Source organism: Xyrauchen texanus, chromosome 27 (assembly GCF_025860055.1).
Source record: "Xyrauchen texanus isolate HMW12.3.18 chromosome 27, RBS_HiC_50CHRs, whole genome shotgun sequence".
In the NCBI taxonomy this organism is placed as follows: Eukaryota; Metazoa; Chordata; class Actinopteri; order Cypriniformes; family Catostomidae; genus Xyrauchen; species Xyrauchen texanus.
The window spans coordinates 32,277,227-32,303,311 of record NC_068302.1 but is presented as its reverse complement, the minus strand read 5'-3'; the positions used below and the strand labels follow the sequence as shown (position 1 = coordinate 32,303,311).

Below are 26,085 nucleotides of genomic sequence, written 5' to 3'. Positions count from 1 at the left end.
GTATCTGATGACCTCTCAAGACAATCTGCTCCACAGATACAGAGCATGAGAGAAAGCCATATCCATTCCTTCATGACCATTAAAAGTTTCTTGAACTTAAGTCACACTGGAAAACATTGAAGACGGAGCCATCTGAAGTACCAACCAATGAATATTTGTGAGTTCTCACTGAGAACTGCCAATAATGGATGACAGAACATCTAATTTTAAACTCCATCCTTTCAATTTAATCATTTCCCCAACATTCATGATACAGTAAATCCTTTTAAGGATTCAAAATAGTAAGTAATCTGAATCATAATTTATCACTTATTCAAACATATAACATATACAATTAGGAATATATGTTAATGAGGCACTTAGAGAGTTCTATCACTCAGATAAGAAGGCTGTGGTGATAGATAAGAACTGTCTGGTTTACATGTCTGATTGAAACATGGTCACCTAATGTTCCAGGATTAACAAATCCTGGAACATGTCCTACTTGGCTAAATTCTGCTTCGCCATTTCAAAGTATACACTTGATTCTCAGTGAATCTCAGTCTCTGTATCCTTAAATGATTGTACTATAATGGTTAGAATAAAAATGTGTATATTCTCTGAATAATTCTGTGATCCTAATGTAGGATTATACATGCAGAAGAATTGAAATGACATGATCTGAATCTAGGAAAAACCCAACCTTTTTAATCCTGGAATTCCTCAGCATCATAAATTAATGACCAAGCATCAACTTCCTACTAACGGCCTGGCTTTGGACAATAAAATAAAAAGACCATCAGATTTGCACAACTCAAATACTAACACATTTCATCTTAATCCAGGAACATTCTACACAAAGTCACAGTACTTTACCAATTTAATTTTCTAAAATGTACAGAATACATTTAAATCCACAATTTAAACAATCCCTAGGCTTGCTAGGTAATTCTGACAATTGCTTTGAACTGTGGTATCTTGTATAACTGACAAAGTAATGATTATAGCCTGATGTACCTCTTTAAAATGTGTGTAATGTTATCCATGTTGTATAACCAAGGAATTAACCAGTTGTATAACCAAGGAATTAACCATGAAAGAATGTCATGTTTAGTATGGAAAGGATTTCTCGGTTACATACAGAAAGCTGATGACAACGAATGTCATGCCTCTTGTACCATTTGCATGATATAAAAGTGAATGATTAAAACATACACTATTTTTAGCAGGAGATTTAAAAGAATCTGAATCAAAGGACCATAAAAAAAGACAGCCCAGTTGACCATGTGACTATGATTGGCGCAGGACACCTTTAGGGATGTGGCCAATTTCAGTTAAAATGTTTCCAAACAGGAAGAACATGCTCGCTCTTCTCTCTCTCTTAGTTCCCCGTCTGTCGCTCACTTCAACGTTGTGTCAAAGAAGCAACACAAGGGGTCTCTCTTGAGTGCCGAATATACCTCTGATCTATGAAAAAAGGCCAATGAGAAGTTGGCGGACAGAATTTGCATGTCTTGCCCCCGGACATATGGGTATAAAGGCGGGGAAATGCGTCTGTTTCATTCAGAAATTTTCTTCGGAGCCGATGGTCGTGCATGCAGCGAGCTGCGAGTCACACACACCTGCTCCTCTTACCTCTGGTCGATCTGCTGTTGGATCTACAGCGCACATCAGCGGCTTTCACCTTCTCTGCACAGCAGTGCAGTTTGCCCCTGGGCGCTTCAACAATGCAAACTTAAAAGAGATAAGAGTGATTTTCTCTAAAAGAGTATTTTCCTCTAAAAAGAGCAATACACAGCGGTGTTGAACGTCCTTTTCAGGACACATTTTATAAAGATGCCCTTCTGCTCCTGTGTAGTTCCTGGATATGGTAGAGTGCTCTCCACAGGCGCTGTCTCGTGTGTCTGGGCTGCGATCACACCGAGGCAGCGTTTGTGGATGGTTCATGTTCTCACTGCGAGAACATGACCATGGCAACTTTGCGGTCGTGGCTTTCCTTCAACCGAAGGAACGCCACTCCAGCCGCCCCCGCGTCGCTCCTTCTTCCTCTTGAGGACGATGTGGCTGGCAATGGAGGCAATCCGGTGATGGCAGATCCCTGGCAAATTCCCCTGAGGAAAGACCTTCTTTCTCAGGGACGGGGCACGCTCTTGCATCTGCACCCAGACCTCTGGAACGTCTGGCCCCTGGATAGGATGCGGAATATCTAGCTGATCTACCACCTGCTGTCATAGACCCGATCAACCAAGCCAGAGCCCCTTCTACCAGGCAACTTTACGCCCTAAAGTGGCGCTTGTTCGCGAATTGGTGTTCTTCTTGGGGCGAAGTCCCACAAAGGTGCGCAGTCAGGTCAGTGCTCTCATTTCTGCAGTAGAGGTTGGAGGGGAGGCTGTCCCCATCCACCTTGAAGGTGTATGTAGCTGCTATTGCAGCCCACCACAACGCAGTAGATGACAAGTCTTTGGGTAAGCACGACTTGATTATCAATTTCCTAAGAGGCGCCCGGAGGTTAAATCCCTCCCGGCCAAGCCTGTTCCCCTCCTGGGATCTCTCAGTGGTCCTCTCGGGCCTTCAGAGACCCCCCTTTGTGCCGCTAGAATCAGTTGGACTAGAGGATCGGGGACCTGCAAGCGTTCTCTGTCAGTGACACTTGCCTGGAGTTTGGTCCGGCAGACACACATGTGATCCTAAGACCGTGGCCGGGCTACGTGCCCAAGGTTCCTACCACGCCCTTCAGAGACCAGGTAGTGAACCTGCAAGTGCTGTCCTGGGAGGAGGCAGACCCAGCCCCTTTGTTGCTGTGTCCGGTATGTGCTTTGAGTACCTACTTGGACGGCACACAGAGCTTTAGATGCTCAGTGGACAGCGGAAAGGGAACGCTGTCTCAAAAAAGACATGCGGGACATGCAAATTATGTCCGCAAACTTCTTCGACACAACGTCTCGTTCCCTCCGTTCATGTGGATTTCCATTTTCGCTTGGATAACATTTTTCTACTGCTTTGATTAAAAAGAAAACAAAAAAAAAAAAACAACAAAAAAAAAACACTTTCACGAAATTGTCCTTGGCCCTTTGTCTTAATTATATATATATATTATTTAACAATTTAGAAGATATAAGCCAATACATTTTTTTTATGTGGTCCATAATGACTAATTGGCCTGTATCTTGTGAGCGCAATATCTAAACTTATCAACATTTGGTACACATGGACAACAGGACATGCAGGGGCGAAAATGTCATCAAAATGTTGGGGGGGACAGTAAACATAACAATTCTCAAGAGCAATTTTTGAAGGGGACACCAAGGGTTTTTTTGTTGTTGCACCGTTTGCATTTGTATTATTTTATTTCTTAAACAATTATTTTAAGAATATATCATTATATTATTTACAATACACATAATTTAATGATATTTTAGGGGGGACAACCCTCAGATGGGGGGTCCTAAACCCCCGACCCCCCCGCGATTTCCGCCTATGGGCACATGCCACATTTTATCGAAATAATTTCTGATTCTTGGGGGCGCTATAACTTAAAATCCTTAAAATCCTAATTGTGCAACTGTGACCAAAGAAGTTGACATTTGACTCCAAAATAATTTGAATTTGGCTATTCTGGTCATGTTTTCTTCACATGTGCTTGGGCCCCGATAATTGCCGCTTGTGGCAATATTGTATTATTAAGATTGCAAGTGAATCTTGTAGTCTGGGTTGTATTTCCTTTTACACTGCTTTACTGGTTTTTGAGGACGAGGGCATGCCATACAGCCTCTCCATGTTGACATCTGCACAATTTGGCTTCTACCAAGTGACAGATGAGTTTGCCTCAAAATATGATGCCTTTGACGTCAACAACAAAAATGAGAAGTGTTATTTTCAGCCTTTTAGAAGTTAGTAATTTATTTAATCTGTCCTAACTGTGCACAATTATATTGTTAGTTGCATTTTACTATTTGTACAATATTTACCACTGTACTTGCCCTGCTATCCGTGTCCATATCTGAACAGAACTGTATTTTGGGTTACGACCCACCAGCTGAGAACTACTGGTTTAGAGCCTCTCATCCCATATACTGTAGCTTGATTGAAAGGTTTCAATCTAGAAAACATGCTTGTGGTCTTGTATTGTCAAGCTTGAAATGGCATTTTATCATTTGGTACCAAAAAGTTCAATCTGATGTTCTTTACCACAATTGATTGGCCGATCTCCTGCCTGTCAATGGTAGTTAGCGTGCAGATCAACAGAAAATTTTGTGATTGATGTTGAAGTCAGCTGGATCCACTGAGCTATCTGTTTCACATTGCGCTTTTGCTGTAACACTTTATATGTATGACCCATTCTCAAGACGGCTGTGCAACATTTAAGCTCACTGGATTCAGACTGAGGCATCTGACATTGAAGGGTGGTGCTTGACTGAGTGGGACATTTATAGCTTAGCTCAGGGATAACAGCTCTCTCAGTAGTCGTCTGTAGCCTAAAGGACAGAAGAAAATGGCAAAGTCGCCATAATGCCGTGCATTTACTCTCTCTTTCTCCTTTCATTGATGACAGGAAGTAGAAGAATTATTAATCTGTCAGTTGGTAAAGGGCAGAGGTAAGATTATTCTAAATGTTTCACTGAAACATTTCCAAATTCGTGTGCAGCACTAAGCCCTATACTATTCTTTACTCAGGAGGTAAGCCTTAACCTTAACGTACAGTTTGACCAAAAAACACATCCTGAATCTAACCTTAAAGGTCACCCTCATTCCAACCAGTCCCCAAAGCACAGCTTTGATTGTGTTAAAGTCAACATGAAATAAAAATGTATTTTATTTCCTAATATGTGTTCCTAGTCTTCATGCTCACAGTTCATTAGTCCATATCATTCCAAAGGGAAAATGTTTGTCATAATCTTTCACCAAAATGTAATAATTTGCTCTGCCTCTGAAATTCGTAATCAGACCTGGCTCCATTCTTATGTGGAACACCCACTTTTTTTCTCTTGATTCAATCAATTCATCATGGATAAAATCAAGTCCAACCCTGCATTTGTTTCTCAATTAATATCCTGGTCTCTTCGAAACCTGTCACATTATGGAAGTAAAATGAGTTGCGAATGCTGTTTTATGAGGGAAATATTCTCAAGAAATTTCACTTCTGATCACACGACAGCACATACAAAAGCCACTGTATCAAACATAGACGAACACATCCCCCAACAAACAAGACTTATGTCATCAGTTTCTGAAGTTTTTCGAAAGACAAGCTCAGAGACAACCGTACAAAGAGAATTGAAAGTCATAAAGTGAGCTACCTCTATTAAAGCATCCAGCTGGGTTTTGAACAAGATCCCAGACTCACTCTGCGCTCACCTGTTTCCGACACACTAACGATGGTCTGTCATTGTCTCTCCAACTTTTTCAAATAAAGTTTCGGAACAGCATGACTTGGACACAAAACGTTCCATTATATCTCATTCATTTAGTCATTGTTTTGTTGCAGCGGTTAAGCAGAATGATCAATCACAGCATTGGCGTTTTCTCTGAGGAGGCAAGTGAGGCAGTGCCTCCTCAAAAATTCGGGTGAAAAAAAAAAATGACTATATAATAATAATACAAAAAATACAAATCTAAATGTGAGCTCAAATAATGTGTATAGCAGTCATATTTTTAAAGTACTCTGTCAAAAAGTGGCACCTGTGGATAAAGTTTCAGAGGGAGGCAGAGTCTCTCACGCCTCCCTTGATCCCATTACGATCTCATTAATCGCTGGCGTGGCGTGAATGTGAGAAGTGGTAACCGTAAAATACCAAGCAAGTATAGCTGCATGCCGGAGATCTCCAGATGGGGGTGGAATCTCCAAAAGAGGGCAGGGTTACTCAAGGAGGGGTGGAGTTACTCTAAAAAGGGGTTGCACCATCTCCAAAAGGGGATGTAACTTCCACACATGGTAAGGAGAGGGTTAGGTTAGGGGCTCCCTATATCTTTGCTTGCAGTTTGGAGCTCACACCCCTTTTTGGAGCTCTGCCTCAAACTATATCCATCTCCAAAATAGAGGCAAAAAGTCACAAGGGGGAGACAATAGCGCCAATAAGCACTGATTCAATTAATTATACAGTATGTATTGTAAATAACCTATTCAAAATTAGATGAAAATGAATTACGATTAAGGAAAATGTATGAAACATATATAAAAACACTGAATCACAGATATGTCCATTTGTGCATGAATGCAGTAACATATCAGAGGCGATTCAATTAGGCTACATGCCTATCAATAACAACAACTGCTTATAGTATAGACAGTAAACACCCAATATATATTGTTAGCGAGTATTGCAACAAAACTAAAACACTTTTTTGTAATAAACAAGGAATAGATATGGAGTAAAAAATATTTATTCTCCAGTATACACTGGTGGCAAAAAGTAAAAGAATAATATGCATATTTTGCTCTTATGGAAAGAAACTTTTATTGACCAAAGGGGCATTCAACTGATCACAATGTATAGTCAGGACATTAATACGTGAAAAATTACTATTACAATTTGAAAATAAAAATATCAGAACCTTAAACTACTTCAATGATTTCTAATCAATAAATCCTCCATGTGCAGCAATGACAGCTTTGCAGATCCTTTGCATTCTAGCTGTCAGTTTGTGACATTTCACCCCACGCTTCTTGTAACACTTTTTGGGGTCTTATCGGGCACTTTTCATGCACCTTACGGTCTAGCTGATCCCACAAAATCTCAATGGGATTAAGATCCATAACACTCTTTTCCAATTATCTGTTGTCCAATGTTTGTGTTTCTTTGCCCACTCTAACTTTTTCTTTTTGTTTTTCTGTTCCAAAAGTGTATTTTTCTTTGCAATTCTTCCCATAAGGCCTGCACCTCTCAGTCTTCTCTTTACTGTTGTACATGAAACTGGTGTTGAGCGTGTAGAATTCAATGAAGCTGTCAGCTGAGGATATGTGAGACATCTATTTCTCAAACTAGAGTCTCTGATGTTCTTATCCTCTTGTTTAGTTGTACATCTGGCCTTCCACATCTCTTTCTGTCCTTGTTAGAGCCAGTTGTTCTTTGCCTTTGAAGACTGTAGTGTGCACCTTTGTATAAAATCTTCAGTTTTTGTGGCAATTTCAAACATTGTATAGCCTTTATTCCTCAAAACAATGATTGACTGATGAGTTTCTAGAGAAGTGTTTTTTTTTTTTGTTGCCATTTTTGACTTAATGGCAAAAGACATGCCAGTCTACACTAATATATATATATATATATACTCTAAAAAAATTATTTTAGCCTAGTTTCAAGGTTTATCCATTTCAATTGAATAAAAAATGTCCATCTAATTGAATAATCTTTAACTAAATAAAATGAATACATCTTACAAAATGCAAGTTTTATTAACTACATTTTCTTCAAGACTATTCAATTAAATTAGATGGAAATTTGTTATTCAATTAAAATGGATAAATCTTAAAACTAGGCTAAAATATTTTTTTGTGTGTATTGCATACTGTGGCAACATAAAAACAAACACAAAGACAATATTAAGCTTAATTTAAAGAACCAAATATCTTTCAATTGTGTTTGATATAATGGCAAATGACTTTCTAGTACCAAATTAGCAATTTAGCATGTTTACTCAAAGATAATGTGTTGGAGTGATGCTGCTGGAAATGGGGCCTGTTTAGATTTGATCAAAAATGACTTTTTTTCAAATAGTGATGGTGCTGTTTTTTACGTCAGTAATGTCCTGACTATACTTTGTGATCAGTTGAATAGCACTTTCATGAATTAAAGTACCAATTTCCTTCCAAAACAGCAAAATCGATATATTATTCCAAACTTTTGGCTGCCAGTATATATAGACACCTTCATTATTTATAATGTTGGAGTCCAAAACGTTGCAAATTCTTTGTTTTTTAACGTCATGTTGTCACATTATATCACATGTATATTGTCTTGATTTACTGTAAGATTTACAGTATTATGTATAACATTTTAATAACATAATTCAGGAGCACAGTTCTAAGTTTGTGTTGGATATGAAGCCAACATAAAAAAGGCATGCAATTTTCCCCACTTTTAAATACAATTTTACTATATTATTTGTATTATTTATTATTAAATCATACATAATATTGTATTTATAATCCAATTTTATTAAAACAAAATTATGATTACCATATCAATTGAAATATTTGACAGTAAATATTTTTGGCATAATTGTGCAGCCTTACTATCTATTGTACAATATGTATAGTAAAACTGATCATTTATAACGACAGCTAGCAGTGTTTAATAGCTCCAAAAGGTAATTTCAAACCACTCTCAAGGCTGTCAATCTAAATTCATAAGAAGTCATAACTACCTGCAGCAGTCACGTACAGAGGCACCTTGCCGCCACAGGCATTAACCAGTTTACAACGTCTGGGGGACGTTTTGACGATGGAAAAAATCGGTTACAGGTTAAAAGAGACCATCCATCATTAATTTCCACAATTTTGTGCAACATTACAGGTGAAGATAAATCAAATGTGCTAAATTATTCCCCCAGTGCCACTGCTCTATATTCTTGATATTCTCAGCATTCTATAACAAGATAAGGTGGATGACTAGGGGTGAGGTATAAGAACTAAAATGTGCTCAGTTGAGTCATTTAAATGAAAAATCTTTCAATGTCTTTTTGATGTAAAATATGGAATTGTGAAACAAAGTGAGATCTCTGTTCAGGTGGTGCCACTGTCAACACTGACAGTAAATTATGAATGTATATTTGTATCAAGTCAAGTCATTTTTATTTGTATAGCACTTTTCACAACACACATAATTTCAAAGCAGCTTTACAGAAAATCATGCATTATGTGATCGTTGATCGTTGTGTAGTTTGATTAAATATCATTGTAATTTGTGTATGAAAATTCAATAATTAAATAATAATTCTATTTAGAACACTTGTGAGGGACTGTGGCAAGGAACACAAAACTCCATAAGATGTTGATTAATGGACAAAAATAAGCTTGGGAGAAATCAGACTCACTGTGGGGGCCAGTTCCCCTCTGGCTAACCAGCATGAATATAATGCCAAAATTTGTTATTTATGTGCTGTGTAGGTCATGGTTTAAGATTAGTAAACTAAGTAAGTGTTAAGGTCCAGTGTTTAATTTTTTTTTTTATTAACTGTAAGATTATTATTAACGTTTTTGAAGTCCATCCTGGATTAACTGCAGATGTTCAAATAGATGAATTGTCCTTTGTGAGTTGGCTGATGAAGGCTTTTGTTGGAAATGAAATGATAGTCATTTATGCAGGCAGAGATCAATGAGGTGCATCGCAGTTCAACAGGCAGGTCATTTGGGTGAGGTTCGGTGGGGTCCATTCTATGTCCAAGGTTCAGGCAGTGGCATATGAAGTATCAAATGTCTTACAGTTGGAGTTGGCAATAGTTCATCCTCTGAAGTCCACTGTAAAAGACTGAAGTGATGTCTGGCTTGCACCGGCTGCCTTTAGTTGTCATCACTCAAAGATACATAGCAGTGGAGTCCGAACCAAGCAGGAACGGCGCTGGATCTGGCCAGCTCTGGTAACCTCGGGATATGACATGGAAATGGACGAAAATGCCATTCAATTTTATGCAGATTTATAGATCATGATAATGTTTCTGGTTCCAGCAGACCCAACTAAAGCAGCCTAATTGTGAGTTGATGGGTAAATAAGGTGTATAACAGGCTAAATAGATGTGTCTTTAGTCTAGACTTAAACCAAATGAGTGTGTCTGCATCCCAAACAGTATTAGGAAGATTATTCCATAGTTTAGGAGACAAATAGGAAAAGGATCTACCTCCTTTTGTGGATTTTGATATTCTAGGAACTATTAACAAGCCATAATTTTGTGATTGTAATGAACGTGATGGAATATAGTGTGGTAGAAGGTCACTTAAGTACTGCAGAGCTAGACCATTCAAAGCTTTGTATTTAGTTCACAGAATTTTAAAATGAATATGAAACAGGTTGCCAATGTAACAATGATAAAATGGGGCTAATATGATCATATTTCTTGGTTCTAGTCAGCACCCTGGCTGCAATTTGAACCAATTGAAGTTTATTTATTGAACTTGCTGGACATCCTCCCAGTAATGCATTACAATAATCTAGTCTTGAGGTCATGAACGCATTTAGTTTTTCACCATCAGCAATAGAGAGCATGTGTCGTACCTATATTTGTACTGAGGTGGATGAATGCTGTTCTACAAACATTGGAAATTAGATTTTTAAAGGACAGATTGGTATCAAATATAAAACCCAAGTTCTTCGCTGTATAAGACGATGTAACAGTGCATCCATCGAGAGTCAAATTATATTTTAGTGGTTTATTTTTCTAGGATTTTGGTCCAATAGTTAGTACCTATGTTTTGTTGGAATTGAGTAGAAGGAAATTTCTGGCCATCCAATATTTGATTTCATTGATACACTCTGCAAATTTTTTTTTTTGGGGGGGGGTTTAGAAGAAAGTTAAAGTTGGATCTCCTTGGCATAACAGTTAAAACTGACTCCCAAGGGAAGCATGTATAAGGAGAAAAGCAGAGGCCCTAAAACTGATCCCTGTTGCACTCCATACTTAACTTTTGTTTGATTTGAAAATTCCTCATTTACACATACAAAGTGGTAGTATTAATTGGACCTAAACCATGAATAACAATTTTAGAAAATCTCTGTTCAGCATTAGCCAGCACTTGTAAATTTTATCTGATGTCAGATGCTCGAGCCAAGGAAATGCATTTAACCATGGTGGCTGGTTTCTCTATTTCCACATTCCTTACAATACAATCACCTATTATTAAGGCTATTTCAACATGATTCTCAGTGGGTGCATCATACTGTTCATCTCAGTGTGTGAGTGGGGAGAATCGATTGGAAATCTTAATAGGAACAGGAGAGAGGTGTCGATTTGCTGAGCGAGTATGCTGCCGAGACGTCACCCAAACACCCTGCTGCAGGGGCTCTTCAGCCAGAACTAAAGTGTGTGTGTTGCTTTCTGTACTACCCGCATCTGAAACAACTTCTCTTTCTCACTGACCTCCACAAGCATTCGGATGTGTGTCTCTAACTCATTAACCTTCTCCGCCAGCCTGATTATTTCCTTAAATTTATCACAAGTGAATCCCTCACTGCTGATGGAAGAAGCTATAGTAAACATGTGGCAGGCAATGAAGGAAGAAATAACATGAGTGGATGCCATGACTTACCACAATTTTTGTTGTTGTTGTTGTTGTTATGGCTGTTCTTGAGCGACGAGGGTTTGAGGTCGATGTGGTTTAGTAGATGTGATCAGTAGTGTTTTGAGAGTGATTCAATAATCAGTGTAAAATACAGAGGAGAAAATAAAGCAAAACGGGAGCGCGCGGTAAAATACAAGCAATTGAAACAGTAGAAAAGAGCAAAAACCCGAAGCACGCGGTAAAATGGCAAAGGATAAAATGATGAACGTATAAGAATAAGAATAAGCAATGCTAAGCAGGCTAACAAGCTACAAGCTCTCATGCAGCATGCCGGCAGCAACTGGAACTAGTCAACCAGATAAAATAATAGTGTTCATTGTGTGTCCTCTGCAGGTAATTATATTGTTGTCATTGTTTTTTTTTCATCAGAGAGTGAAGTCATGTCTGTACAGGTCTTTTCCGATAATAATTTGCACGCTTCATAGGCCTGCCAACAGGCCTGTAAAGAGTGTCATGGCAGATTCCGGTGACCTTTTCCCCCCAAATCTTTACACTACATGGCAAATACCCATTTTCTACTGAGGCTGACACCAGCTGACACACACACACAAACACACTTGCGCACGCATGCTCACGTGCATACACACGCACGCACGCACGCACACACAAACACACACACACACACACACACACACACACACAATGAAAACAAAACAAAAGATTTACAATGTAATCACCTTTAAATAGCCATGCCAGTTAAAGGTGAAGTATGTAATTTGTTTATACTTTCTTGTATTTTATATGCAAGAACTTATAACTATAAGTAAACTATTTGTAACTTAATTCCTTAAAAAGTGGACATGTGACACAATCCTGACCATTCCAACAAAGCAATATTGTCCAAAGAGGTCTAAAATACCAGGAAAAAGCTATTTGTTAGTATTACCATTCATCTCAATGGTAGTTGCTTGGCTGGCGTATTACCTCCTTGAAGTATGCAACATGCATGCTGCCAACTTTGCTCAAGAGGGCTTGGTTCTGGGCACATATTTTTGGAGACAATCACCTGAGCCCGTAATGGCATGTAACTAATTACTCTGGAGCCTGCAGGAAAACTATGTCCTGACAATGCTGATTGGCTGATGGCACAAAAAAAATGCCTATACTGCCCAAGACAAATTACTCCGCTTAAGCGACTGTCCTGGTTTTAGTGACTATCCGGAACTTTGACTTCAAAGACAGCAGATAAGTAATATAGTCTATTATTTTACGCCCATAAGAGTCTAAAGTTTTGATATATAATAAAGGTAGATTTTTTTAAATACCCAACAGCTATTATAAAAACATGATGATAAGCAAACTTTGACTACTTGTTTACAGTGAACACAATAAAATCACACTGGGATACATTCTGTCAAGTTTGACCTATTTAATGTGGGTAGACTTTAACTGAAAGGTTGAACGGTTTTCAGAACGAGAGTATTTTTTACGCTTTCTGTTTTCCCTACTGAGAAGAAGGCAGCCAAAACAATTAGGCACTTGAAAAACATATACAATAAATGTGGGGCGGCTGTGGTTCCGGTAGAGCAGGTTGGCTACTAATCGCATGGTTAGCGGTTCCATTCCTGGCCCACATGACTCCACATGCCGAAGTGTCCTTGGGCAAGACACTGAACCCCAAGTTGCTCCCAACGGCAGGCTAGCGCCTTGCATGGCAGCTCTGCCGTCATTGGTGTATAAGTGTGTGTGTGTGTGTGTGTGTGTGTGAGAATGGGTGAATGAGTCACAGTGTAAAGAGCTTTGAAAACTGCTAAGGTTAAAAAAGCGCTATATAAGTGCCGACCATTTACCATAAACTTTATTAAACATAAACAAACCACAAACACATATTTACAACAATGGCAGGTGCGAGCTGTATTCGGGAAAAGAAAGAAAAAAAAAAGAAAAAACGCTAGTGGCACAGAAACTGCACGCTTTAATTGCATGGCAAAGTTAATTTATCTTCCTCTGTCTGTCTGTGTATGACATCAACATTGCACAGGTGAGTACCCACCAAAACATGTAAATGGGTGCCGGGCATTAAGGAACAACAATTCCCACACTGCTTCCTTCGCAAAGTGGCAGCTTCCTCCTTGTTAGCTTGTTTTTGCACACAAATAATAAACAGCACAGCGCTCACAAGCAGCACACAACCATCTCTAACCTGTCGCTACTTCACGGCACAGCTGTTTTAAGTGACTGATAAAAAAAACTTTCAAGGAGAGAGGCATGCCAGCATGCTGTAAATTAGCTTTTTTGTTGTTTCTATCTTTTTTCTGTCACTAAGCGAAAATAATTTGCAGGGCTGTGGAGTAATTCTGCATGGATAGGTTTCTTATTACCGCAGTTCGGGCGGCTAGGCCTTGGAGATGACAGCCCAGTGAGGCAGCGGGCGAGCGGAGAGAAACAGTGAAAGCCATGAAAACTCACAGCATCAGTCAGCAGCTTTACTGCTCGCTCTGAGATAAACACCCAACAAATAATTCAAGAGAAGCCTGTAAATGAGCATGTAGCAGCTGAGTAAGTACCAGAGCGATACAGGGTGAAACACCTCACACATGTAGACACATGTGCACACACTTTTGTTTTAAGGAGCAACATTTTTCCTGTATTTCGGACCAAAACTAACAGTGGGCCGTCAATATATGTTAAATCCTTAAAATAACAGTTCACCCAAAAATGAAAATCCTGTCATTATTTCCACACCTTCATGTTGTTCCAAATCCATATTACTTTTTTTCTTCTTCCATGGAACACAAAAGGAGATGTCAGGCAGAATGTTTCGGGACTGACCGACTCAGTCACCATTCACTTTCTTGTATGGGAAAGAGTAGCATCAACATTCTTAAAAACATCTCTTTCTGGGTACCAGTTCTAAGAGTTTAGAACAACATGAATATTTTTTTGTTTTTTGTGGACTAGCCCTTAGTAGAAGTAAATTCTCAATCTGAATAATTTTGTCTGTTCAATTACAAGGGTAGCTGTAAATGATACACAAGATGCCAAAACACAATAAACAAGACTACTTTTTAAACATTTAACCTGTCCCTATGTTAGATCTACAGCTCTTTACTCTCTATAGTCAATGTTGATTTGGATTTGCAGGAAGTGTTTTCTGGACATTCAGTGGTGATTTTAGTATTTTTTTTTTTTATCAAAAACCAACATTCAACAACACTCAAAATCACTCATAATACAGATATCTGACAGATACAGGTCACTACAGTGTCTGCAGAGGCACACATTCAAAACAATATAGGCTTAGAATAGAATATTGTATGAAGAAATATATCAAATGTTAGATTACAGATAACAACATGCTGCACCTAAACACACACACACACACGCACACACGCATGCAGGCACACACACAGTAGTTGGACACACCCTATTCCTATCACTAGAGGGCACTTAAGCTACACACTATCTCTGCACTGTTTTGCACAAAACTTATTTTAGGCCATGGAATTCACTCTTTTAGATCGAGCAGCTTTAAACCTCAGATTCAGATATGAATCTGCACACAGCATAAAGAAATATAAATATTAATAATTATAATTATAAAACTTAATTGACCATTTCCCCGAAGCTCTCTGGATCTGTATTACTGAAGTATTCCTCAAAATAATCTTACATTTGGATTCTAGTCCTGTTGGTGTTTGAAAAGAGTTAGACAGTGAGGGAAACTTTAATATTTAAACACACAGCATTTTAACAGGGTAAACCAAGCTATTATTTGCCCTCTTAATGTACATTATTTAGTGTATGTTTATATCACTGTACATCGCAGACTAGTCAAAACTGCTGCTATGGAGTTAACGGCATTATTACACAATCAGGGATTATCATTTAAATTACAAAAAGTCTACTGCTTCATTTACGATGGTGTGTAAATATTTTCTTGCTTTATTTGTTAGCTAGCTAGTTTGCTGAATAAATGAATGAATTAGCAGTCTTATTTTAAGTGTAAGAAATGTGATATGCTAATTTTGACAATAAATAACTTTATTGTATTAGCAATATTGTATATATAACTGTTGATCAGAAATAAAGAAATAATTTTCCTAAATGTAATAATTATTTACTCGCCCTAAATTTACTAACCTGATTTTACTTCTTCTGTGGAACACAAAAAATTAATTATGGACAGAATGTTAGCCTTAGTAACCATTCATTTTCAATGTATGGAAAAGAAGACGCAATGAAAGTGAATGGTGACTGAGGCTAACATTCTGCCCAACATCTCCTTTTATGGTCCACAGATCAAAAAGGTCTGGCACGATATGAGGGTGAGTAAATTACCCTTAATTTTCATTTTTAAGTAAACAATCCCTTTAATTGTGGATTTTTCTTTTGCTTTTGGAGCAATAGGTACCACGGGAACAACATTTGCTATGATCTCCCATTTACATGTAGTGTTTACCCTTATATTGTTTACTTCTGTGTTCTAAACCCAAAAATTTTAAAATGGACCTTTAGTCCTCAATCAACCGAAAAACAAATGCATTATCTGCTAACACACACAGACACACTCGCCCTCCAATCACACCACATCCACATCATCACAACTCAACAACAGAGCATATCAGCATACTTCTGTTGGCCAGCCAATCTCGTGTCTAACAGCCAGCCGGGCCAACAAAGCCTCACTCTCTGATAATGATTCCCAGAATAATTAAGAGATCAATGAGCGAGCATCGCTCCCGGTAAATAAAGGGATGAAGTTGTACGACCAGCATGCGGCTTGAACGCGGGGAAGAGAGCTGAGCTTCAATAGAGTGACATTATCACCCCAGCTTTATTATTGAGCCGTGACGCCACCCCAGTATGTTGGCCGATGCGCCTACATTGGAGAGATAATTTCAGAGAATGAGACAGCGGCACAAGTCATTGGCTTTTGTCTAGAGAGCTGCAGCATCGATTTGGGAAAATCGGGTCTTCACACCATCCATATGTTCCTCAAGAGGGGGAACATTCAATGAGACTGGAGTTCTTTATTGCTGTAGTTGAAGCAATAGTCTTACAGGAAGATACACAAGGCTGTTTGCTCATCACTGTTTAGCTTGCTCTAATCTACAGGGTCAAGTTTTGGGTGTTTTTTGACAGCATCTGCACCTGCTGGTAGATAAAAAAAATCGGCCTCCTTTGATGGCCATTCAAAAGTGACCGTGTATTTTCCAGCTTGATTTTATGAAAATGATGTGACAGTGGTGACATTTTTGCAACATTATATTATGTGATTCATTACACCTATCGCGGCTGAAATGTCCACTGTGTGGCACTAAATGTTAAATGTACTTCCAAACAGGTTAATGCTTTATCGATATTTAAATCAACAAATCCAACCTTCCTACCCTAAACCTGAAACTTAAACCTAACCGATAGTGTAATAAAACCAAATATGAAATGAAGATCGAAATTGCTGAAGCAAGCACGTCATTTTGTGGTGCATCAATGGCACTTTCGGCTCACATGTTGACTTGTGTGTTCTTCGGGACACGTACCCCAGTCCTTCGCACGTTAAGCTCAAGCTTAAGTTTTTCAATTATCAATTGAACTGCCTAACATGCAATTTGATCACATTCTAACAAGCTTATAAATACAGTTGATTAATTAATGAAAATGTTAAAATCTATCACCCTACAAGTCATGCTACTATAGTAAAAGTGCTTTGATGTCATAAGACAGCATTGTGTGAGGAACAGGGTGAAAAGTGTTTATCTGTGTTTATGAACTGATAATCTGCCATTTTCCTTGTAATTTGTGTGAAAGTGAATAAAAGTAATTGTTGTTGTATCACCACTAGTGTTTATTGGACCAGGAAACTGCTGTGATATGTAAAAAAATATTAGACCAGGTAGTGAAAAGGACTGTGAAATTGTGACTTGTGTATATATGGTATGCACCAGCCAAGCAACTGCAATTGAGCTAAAAGGGGAATGTTAATGGATATCTCTCTTCAGGTATTAGGTATCAGAGACCAAACCAACTCACAAACGATCTATAACCAACTGCTAGATGATCTATCTGGGTTTGTACTCTTCCAAGACTGCCTCTCTTAAAACAATCTACCAATCATCTGAGCCATCCACAGCTTTGAATAATGCCTGTTATTCCTGTATCTAAAAAGCCAAAACTCAATCAGAGTTGAGACACATTTCACTCTGAATCAAGATAAATTTGCAGAGTTGAGACAAAACGAGATGTGTTTGCCCTTCATCTGTTTCTCACTTTATCTTTCATACCTCATTCAGCCAGCAGGGGGCTTCAGGGTCAGCAATACCCAAGGTTAAACACAGAGAAATAGAATGCTTGAAGAAAAGAAAGAATAAGGTATGGAGGAATGGAGGGAGATCCTAAGAAATGTATTTTTCTTCATTGAAAAAAAGCAGATGATAGGCAGAATGTCTGATACAATGAAAGTGGGTGGTGATTTATACTGTCAAACTACATATTTAAAAAAAATCACCATAAAAGTATCATTAAAGTAGTCCATACAACTCTTCCTAGTCTTCTAAGGCCAGACGATGCCTTGGTGCGAGGAATAGACCAAAATGTAAGTTGTTATGCGCTGATAATCCTCCCTTCTGTTGTAGCTCTCTTTGCAGACACGTTTTTGTGGTTGTGTTCAGTCAAACCTCATGCAACATGTCTAAATGCAAAATCTTTCAATTCAGCATGAGCATTAATTCAATTTGGAAGCTCTAGCAGAGGTGCTCATATGGACAAATTTTACGGTGCTTTTTTAGGCAATATATTAATTTATGTTAAAAAAAGTATCTCTGGCGTTCTTCATAACATCTTTTGACTTCCTCAGCAGAAAGTAAATAAAACAGGGTTGGAAAGACGTGAAGGTAAGAAAATGATTACAATATTTTCATTTTTGGGTAAACTATCCCTTTAGCTTCAAATTTCTCCATGGGAACTCTCTGTGTAATAACTGTACTTTAAGTCACTCTTGTGTTTTCTAAATGACAAACTAATAATAAAAGGATACAGCTGTCCTCAGTGTATGGCACAGGTGAGGTACTTCCTGCAGTCAGGTAGCTGTAGAAGGAGACCTCCAGTGTGTAGCAGTAAGACGTGTCATCCAGCAGACCACCCAGAAACCGGCGACCCGTGCCGGCCTTGACCACATCACGATTAAACGATGTACTGGACTGGAGAGGACAAATATAGAGATAAAGAAACTGAGTGATTCATAACAGCAAAACAAAGACAATAGAGCCTAAACAAAGACAGCATACATGGGAGATATCATCAGCAGCTTTAGGGGAATAACAAACTAAAATAGCACAATAATCAGCCTGCAAAGATTCTTATGCAAACCCATTTTATTGTACAGCAGGCTCAGAGTTGCCACGAGAAGGAAGCTATTGATTGGATTTAGGAAACTATTAATGGATTGCATTTAAATTGCTCTGATAATTTATGCCACTTTGTCCATTACAAAAGTACTTAAGTATGCTGGCAACTTTCCCTTCTTGCCACTTTTCCTTCACTTGTGTGCTTGCTTACACTGCACTCTGTGCAAGTTTCTGTGCCTTTCCATGGCTCAGCTATAATGGCTGGTAAATGTTTACTTTGCTCAGTAAAGGTGACTGATCTAGTGTCAGTGTGATGTGTAGCTGGTGGCTAAGCACAGTTGAGACATGACTCTCTCCAGAGGCAGCTCTCCTTCAATATACCGCATGAACTTTGGGAAGGCTGTGTGCTGAATAGGCAGAGAGAGAGGGCAACATTCCAGCTGGTAAACTGGACACACACACAAATGTCCTCGTAAACCACTTAAACCTGCCCCACCCCACACACACACCTTGGTATTGGTGGTTTACGAGGACTCTCCATAGACATAATGATTTTTACCCTGTACAAATTTGCTATTCTATCCCCCAACCATAATCTTACCCCTAAGCCTAAGCATCACTAAAACCTTGTAGCATTTTTACATTTTCAAAAAAACATTGTTTAGTATGTTTTTTAAGCCGTTTGAATTATGGGGACACTAGTTATGTCCTCATAAACCACCTTGATAGCATAATACCCTCGTAATGACTAGTGTATTACCTAAAAAAAAGGACCTTGTAAACCACAAAAACCAACTCACAAAACACACACGCAAAACACAAAGAGCATTTATAGAGGATCATAAATAATGTGGTGACATTTTTCTGTGAGGCAGAGAATGGTCATGGGCTGTGAAAAGTGGCTCTTTGTGTAAGTATGAGTGAAGTTCTAGATGGGTGAGTGAGCATTAAAGGTTAGTCCTCTACCTATACTTTGCTGGCTGAGCTACTGAAATGTCACACTTACTGCATGCTGAAGGTCATTGTTGCAGGCTGGAGGAACTGTGCACTGACAAAGAGAACGACACACAGAGCTTTTGGGGCCGCAGGGAGGGGAGAGTGGGACCTCCACAATGGGACTCTTAATGGTGTAAAACTGTAAGTTAGCAAAATAAAGCAACTCGCCTTCCCGCCCTCCAGAAAAAAAACAATCCATCTGTTCATTCATCCATCCATCCATCCATCCATCCATCCATCCATCCATCCGTTAGGTAATTTATCTCTCAATTATTAATCAATCTATCTGTGTGTATCATTACCAATCTAACCATTTATTTATCTATCCTTATATCCATATTGAAAACATCCATCCACCCATCAATCCATCAATCTATATATTTATACATCCATCTTTCAATCTATCATCAGTCCATCCATCCTCCTGTCTGACTGACTCTGTCCATCCATTTTCCATCCATCTGTCATTATCATTCTATCCATCAATCTATCCATCCATCCATTCTCTGTTCTTTTATATAGCCATCTGTCAGTCCATCCATTCATCCATTCATCCATCTGTCTGTCTGTCTGTCCATTCATTATCCATCTATCCATCCATTCATCTATCCATCCATCTATAATGATGGCAGACTGGAGAAGGCAGGATCTAATTGCAGTTTAAAAAAAAAAAAAAGCAAAACACTAGAGACAATGCAAAACTAGAATGCAAAGCACATTACAGACTGAATTAACAGAACAAGAACCGACAATGAACAGAGGAAAACGCAGGGATTAAATACACAGGGAACTAATGATGAAACGAGAGACATCTGACACTAAGGAACACAAGTACCAATGAACAAAGACCATGAAAAAGAACTACAAAACCCATAAACAAACAAAAGACATGAAATGAACAATAAACATGCATAGTGACCCCTGGTGTCATCCTTATACCATCCATCTATCATCTGTGTTTCTCTATCCATTATCAGTTTATTAATTTATATAAAAATCAATCTATCCATCCATCATATATAAATGTGTCCGTCCGTCTGTCTGTCTGTCAGCCCATTACCAGTCTGTCTGCCTATATCTACATTGGTGGCCAAAAGTTTGGAATAATGTACAGATTTTGCTGTTTTGGAAGGACATTGGTACTTTAATTCACCAAAGTGGCAATCAACTGATCACAATGTATAGTCAGGACATTACTGATGTAAAAAACAGCACCATCACTATGTGAAAGAAGTAATTTAGTCATTTTTATCAAATCTAGACAGGCTCCATTTCCAGCAGTCATCACTCCAACACCTCATCCCAAGGTAATCATGCTAAATTGCTAATTTGGTACTTGAAAATCACTTGCCATTATATTAAACCTTGCTGAAAGCTAGTTGATTTGTTAAATGAAGCATTAACATTGGCTTTGTTTGTTTTTGCATTGCCACAGTATGCAATATACTGGCATGTCTAAAGGTCAATATTAGGTCAAAAACAGCAAAAAATGAAACAGCTTTCTCTAGAAACTTGGCTGTAAATCATTGTTTTCAGGAATGAAGGATATCCAACACTTGAAATTGTACCCCCAAAAAAAAAAAAAACTGAAGATTTCATACAAAGGTGTACACTACAGTCTTCAAAGACAAAGGACAACTGGCTCTAACAAGGAGAGAAAGGGATGTGGAAGGCCCAGATGTACAACATAACAAGAGGATAAGTACATCAGAGACTCTAGTTTGAGAAATAGATGCCTCACATGTCCTCAGCTGACAGCTCCATTGAATTCTAGTTGCTCAACACCAGTTTCATGTACAACAGTGAAGAGAAGACTCAGGGGTGCAGGCCATATTGTAAGAAATGCAAAGAAAAAGCCTTTAGAAAATTAGTTTTGATGGGTTAATTGCAGTCAATTGGAGGTGTATCAGTAGATATATTTGAAGACCTACTTTCAAACTCAGTGCCTTTTTACTTGACATCATGGGAAAATCAAAAGAAATCAGCTAAGAAAAACTTTTTTGGACCTCCACAAGCCTGGTTCATCTTTGGGAGCAATTTCCAAATGCTGGCGGGTACCATGTTAATTTGTACAAAAAATAGTACGCAAGTATAAACACCATAGGATCATGCAGCCATCAGAAAAGTTTGCAAGTACACATGGGGACAAAGATCTTACTTTTTGTAGAAATATCCTTTGGTTTGATGAAACAAATATTGAACTGTTTGCCCATAATGACCATCATTATGTTTGGAGGAAAAAGGGTGAGGCTTGCAAGCTGAAGAACATCATCCTGACCATGACGCATGGGGGTGGCAGCATCATGTTTTGGGGGTGCTTTGCTGCAGGAGGGACAGGTGCACTTCACAAAATAGATTGCATCATGAGGAAGGAAAATTATGTGGATATATTGAAGCAACATCTCAAGACATCAGCCATGAAGTCAAAGCTCGGTTACAAATGGGTCTTCCAAATGGACAATGACCCCAAGCATACCTACAAATTTGTGGCAAAATGGCTTAAGGACAACAAAGTATTGGAGTGGCCATCACAAAGTCCTGACCTCAATCCGACCTCAATCACTGAAAAAGCGTGTGCGAGCAAGGAGGCCATCTATCCATCCATCCATCATAATCCATACCATAATCATAACAATGAAACCAACAAGTTAAACCCTCTGGAAACCTGACTCAGTTACACCAGTTCTGTCTGAAGAAGTGGGCCAAAATTCCAGCAACTTATTGAGGAGCTTGTGGAAGGCTACCCAAAATGTTTGATCCAGGTTAAAAAATGTAAAGGCAATGCTACCAAATGTGTTTGGACTGTATTTGTTTCTGAATTGAATTTCTGCTCTATGAGGGCTTTTTTTGCTGACAAATATTATTGTATGTGTTTCCAGGTCCATATTAATCATTTATTCTGTATTAAACGCCTTTAGATCTGGCCCCCGGTTCAGGTAGTGTTTGTAAACTTCTGACCTACTGGGAATATGTATAAATCATTCTCTCTTCTATTATTCTGACATTTCACATTTTCAAAAGACATGAGTGAGTTGGTTTCAATGATTAAATGTCAGGAATCATGAAAAACTGAGTTTAAATGTATTTGGCTAAGGTGTAGGTAAACTTCTGACTTCAAATGCATCCATCCATCCATCCATCCATCATAATCCATACCATAATCATGACAATGAAACCAACAAGTTAAATCCTCTCGAAACCTTAATGGAGGCAATATGAATAGAGGAACAAGGAAGAAAAATGGTGAAACGGTAAAAGGGGTTTAATATGCTGAAAGACACATCCCACTGAGTACAGATGAAAAATAAACCATAAATAAATTTGTAAACAAACAAAGCAAATAAGCACCAACCAATCTTCTTCATTCACCCTGTCCCATTTTGACATTGAAAACTGTGTGGAAATTACCAATTAATACAGCTGTCCAATGAAAAAAAATGGCCTCAAATATGGAGGATTCGGTATGTGCCAATGAGCAAATGCAATAATGTCTCTCCAGCACAGCCTTATGAAGGTGCTGGGTGCACCGATGGCTCATGTATCTTCTCCGACACATATAAACGCACTTCATCAGCATGCTGTTCCCGGCTCATCCAAAAGAGCTTCATTGTTGAAAATGGTTAAAGTGTCTCTGCTCCTCTCATATAGACACCTCATCAGCAATATTGAGTCTGTTTATTGTCTTGCTCTGCCGAATTGAAAAGGTTACTTGCCATCCCCTGGAAAAATAGCCCTGTTGATACGCTTCATCTTGGAAACAAAAAAATTGCTAATTTATGGGCCGTACTGAACTTTTGGAGAAAATACCATAATGCTTTTCCATGTGTCGTTTGCTAATGAGTATAGAGCTAAAAGGGAAAGAAATTCTGCCAATGATTTTCTTTTGCTAAAGAAAAGAAGGAATCAGTGTAACGTAAAGAAGAACTTAAAACAAATTGCTCACAGTACTTTTAATAAACAGTCAACTATAAGTAACCCATTCATAGATTGTTTTCCCTGCCAAGTGTAAACAATGTGGCTCTATGATGCTATTAAAACATTGCTGTTTCTTCAAGCAGCCCAACATAGCAACACTGACTCAACCAATGGCATGACTGTCCATATCGTAACTTTGCATAAAGTTATAGCCAATTTTACAACATTGTTGCCATGACGATGTAACATCATCAAACCCTAAAACGACTGTAAAAATTAGGATTTAAACAACTTTACGGCTCAAATAATACATGAGTTTTAACAGAAGAATTAATGTAAGTGCTTTTATAAAATTATAAGCTTCACATTTCTTCCTTTATACCCTGCAAAAATTGGCCCATGTCCATTGTAATTAACATTTTTGCTTTTGTTTTTTTTTTTTTTATGAAAAGAAGGACAAATCAAAATCCTTTTTCTTGTAATCAACATTATTCCACAAATTCTGCCAATTGAGCTTAACTTGTATTAAACCCGGAATATTCCTATAAGTTAGGGTGTGTAACCGGTCCTGCTGTATGTAAAGTCTTAAACACTGCTTGCAAAAGAAGCTTGCAAAACTTGCTATATTTATTGAGACCATCTCAATAAAAATGGCTGTCTCAATAAATATAGGGATTTTTGCGAGCTAGGGCAGAATGTGAGACTTCTCCTCTTCTCCTTACCAGTCACAGCACCTAAAACACACGTTTACGTTATATACATTTTAACCTAACAAAATAATAAAAAAGTTAATGAACATGTAAAGCGTCACCTACAAGTATTCACAGTACTATGATATTACCATCCAACACCATCCCAGTCCCATCACATTACATTTTGGTAAGGGCAAAGCTAGTATGTTAAGGTATAAAAATAGAGCTATACGTTTTACATTCATACTTTGTGACTGCTCAAAAAGGTGCCTGAGGCCAAAGTTTTTCTGTTGTGTAGAAGTACAGAAGAGCATTATATTAGATTAGGATGTTCTGAGACTCACAAGAGAGAAGTCTGCCGCATTTTGACACAGGAGCCGAGGAAAGATGGCCTGTCTCTGCACTCTCTCCTCTTCCTCAAAGATGTTACCGTACATGAAGCCATTCATCATAGTGGAGTGAGCATGCACATCAATGTAGAACTCCAAACTCACTTTCTGTAAATCAGACAGAGAGACAGAAAAATTAGAGTGATCAGATAAACAGGGAGACAGACGGTTGGGAGAACACAGAATGTGAACCAAAAAACCAGTACACCATCAACTATACAGAAATAAATCTATTTAAAAGTAAAACATTTTTTTTTATTAATAGTTCAACCAAAAACGTATGTAACTTCTTTCATAGAACACAAAAGGAAATATTTTGAAGTACGTTCAATGTTATGTTCATACAGATATTAAAATAAAAATGAGATTTGAGAACTACAATGAAGGGCAAGATTTTTAGAGAATAAGGATATCAATTTCAGTCTTTTGTATGGCGTTATAGCACACAAGTTACATGGACTACTTTTATGGTATTTTAATGGTGTTTTTGCAGCTAATGCCCTGCTAAAAAACATCTTAAATCAGACTAAGATGATTTGCTGGTTTAAGATGGTCTTAGCTTAAGATGGTTCAAGCTGTTCTCACAGCCTGGCAAAGCTGGTGCTCAGCTAGTTTAACTTGGATGACAACTGGTCCCAGCCTGAAAACCAGGCCAGCCTGGGGGACCAGCTAAAACTTAGTTTTAACTAATGGACTAACAAAGTTTTTTTCAGCAGGGTGCTCACTGTCTGCAATTATTGTATGAAAAAGAGCAGCGTGAATATTCATCAAAATATCTCTTTTCATGTTCCAGTAAATGATGACAGAATTGTCATTTATGGGTGAACTATTTCTTAAATCAGACAAACAGAGAAACTACCTGGCCATGAAGAAACAAAGAAAGCAAACACCTTAAATAAAACTATCAAACTATACTCTTGTTTCGCATCAGTGACACTCAGAGTGCACAAAATAAGCACAGCATTATTCATCACACTCCTGCAAAAGAGCAACAACACTCCTGGGTGTTTTATAGAATAGCTGTCACAAATGCCATAGTTTAGAGGGATTAATTCATGTCTCTGAGTCAGCAAGCCAGGCAGGCACGCCTCACTACCTGAACCGGGGGCCAGATCTAAAGGCGTTTAATACAGAATAAATGATTAATATGGACCTGGAAACACATACAATAATATTTGTCAGCAAAAAAAGCCCTCATAGAGCAGAAATTCAATTCAGAAACAAATACAGTCCAAGTAGTAAAGTGACACCTGAAAAAAAAAAAAAACATTGCAACTAAGAAGAGAGAGAGACTGGATAGTGTATACTTCCATAAAAGGAGAAGAAAAAGAATAAGTAGGACTAAAAATGAGTGAGCTGATTCCTAAAACTGGTGCTCTGAGGATTTAAGAAATGGGGACAATCCTTCAGATACACCCCCCTCAAGCCAACCACAAGCCATTTTGGCTCTTTATTCTCTCTGTTACAGTCTTACACACTGCAGTGTAAGAAACTGCAGCTCTGTGTACAGCTCTAGCTCCATCATGGCTGCCACATCATTAAGCTTGAGCTTGGCAAGA

At 38.3% G+C, this 26,085-nt stretch overlaps 1 protein-coding gene across 1 annotated transcript in view; it reads right to left on the bottom strand.

The window, feature by feature from the left end:
• agbl4 (AGBL carboxypeptidase 4) overlaps positions 1–26,085 on the bottom strand; it is a 503,648-nt gene that overhangs the window by 8,767 nt on the left and 468,796 nt on the right. The window contains exons 10-11 of the mRNA XM_052095121.1: positions 24,482–24,634; positions 18,225–18,387 (exon numbers count right to left, since the gene is read on the bottom strand). Coding sequence (XP_051951081.1) covers positions 18,225–18,387; positions 24,482–24,634 — 316 coding nt within the window. The remainder of the gene's footprint in view (positions 1–18,224; positions 18,388–24,481; positions 24,635–26,085) is intronic.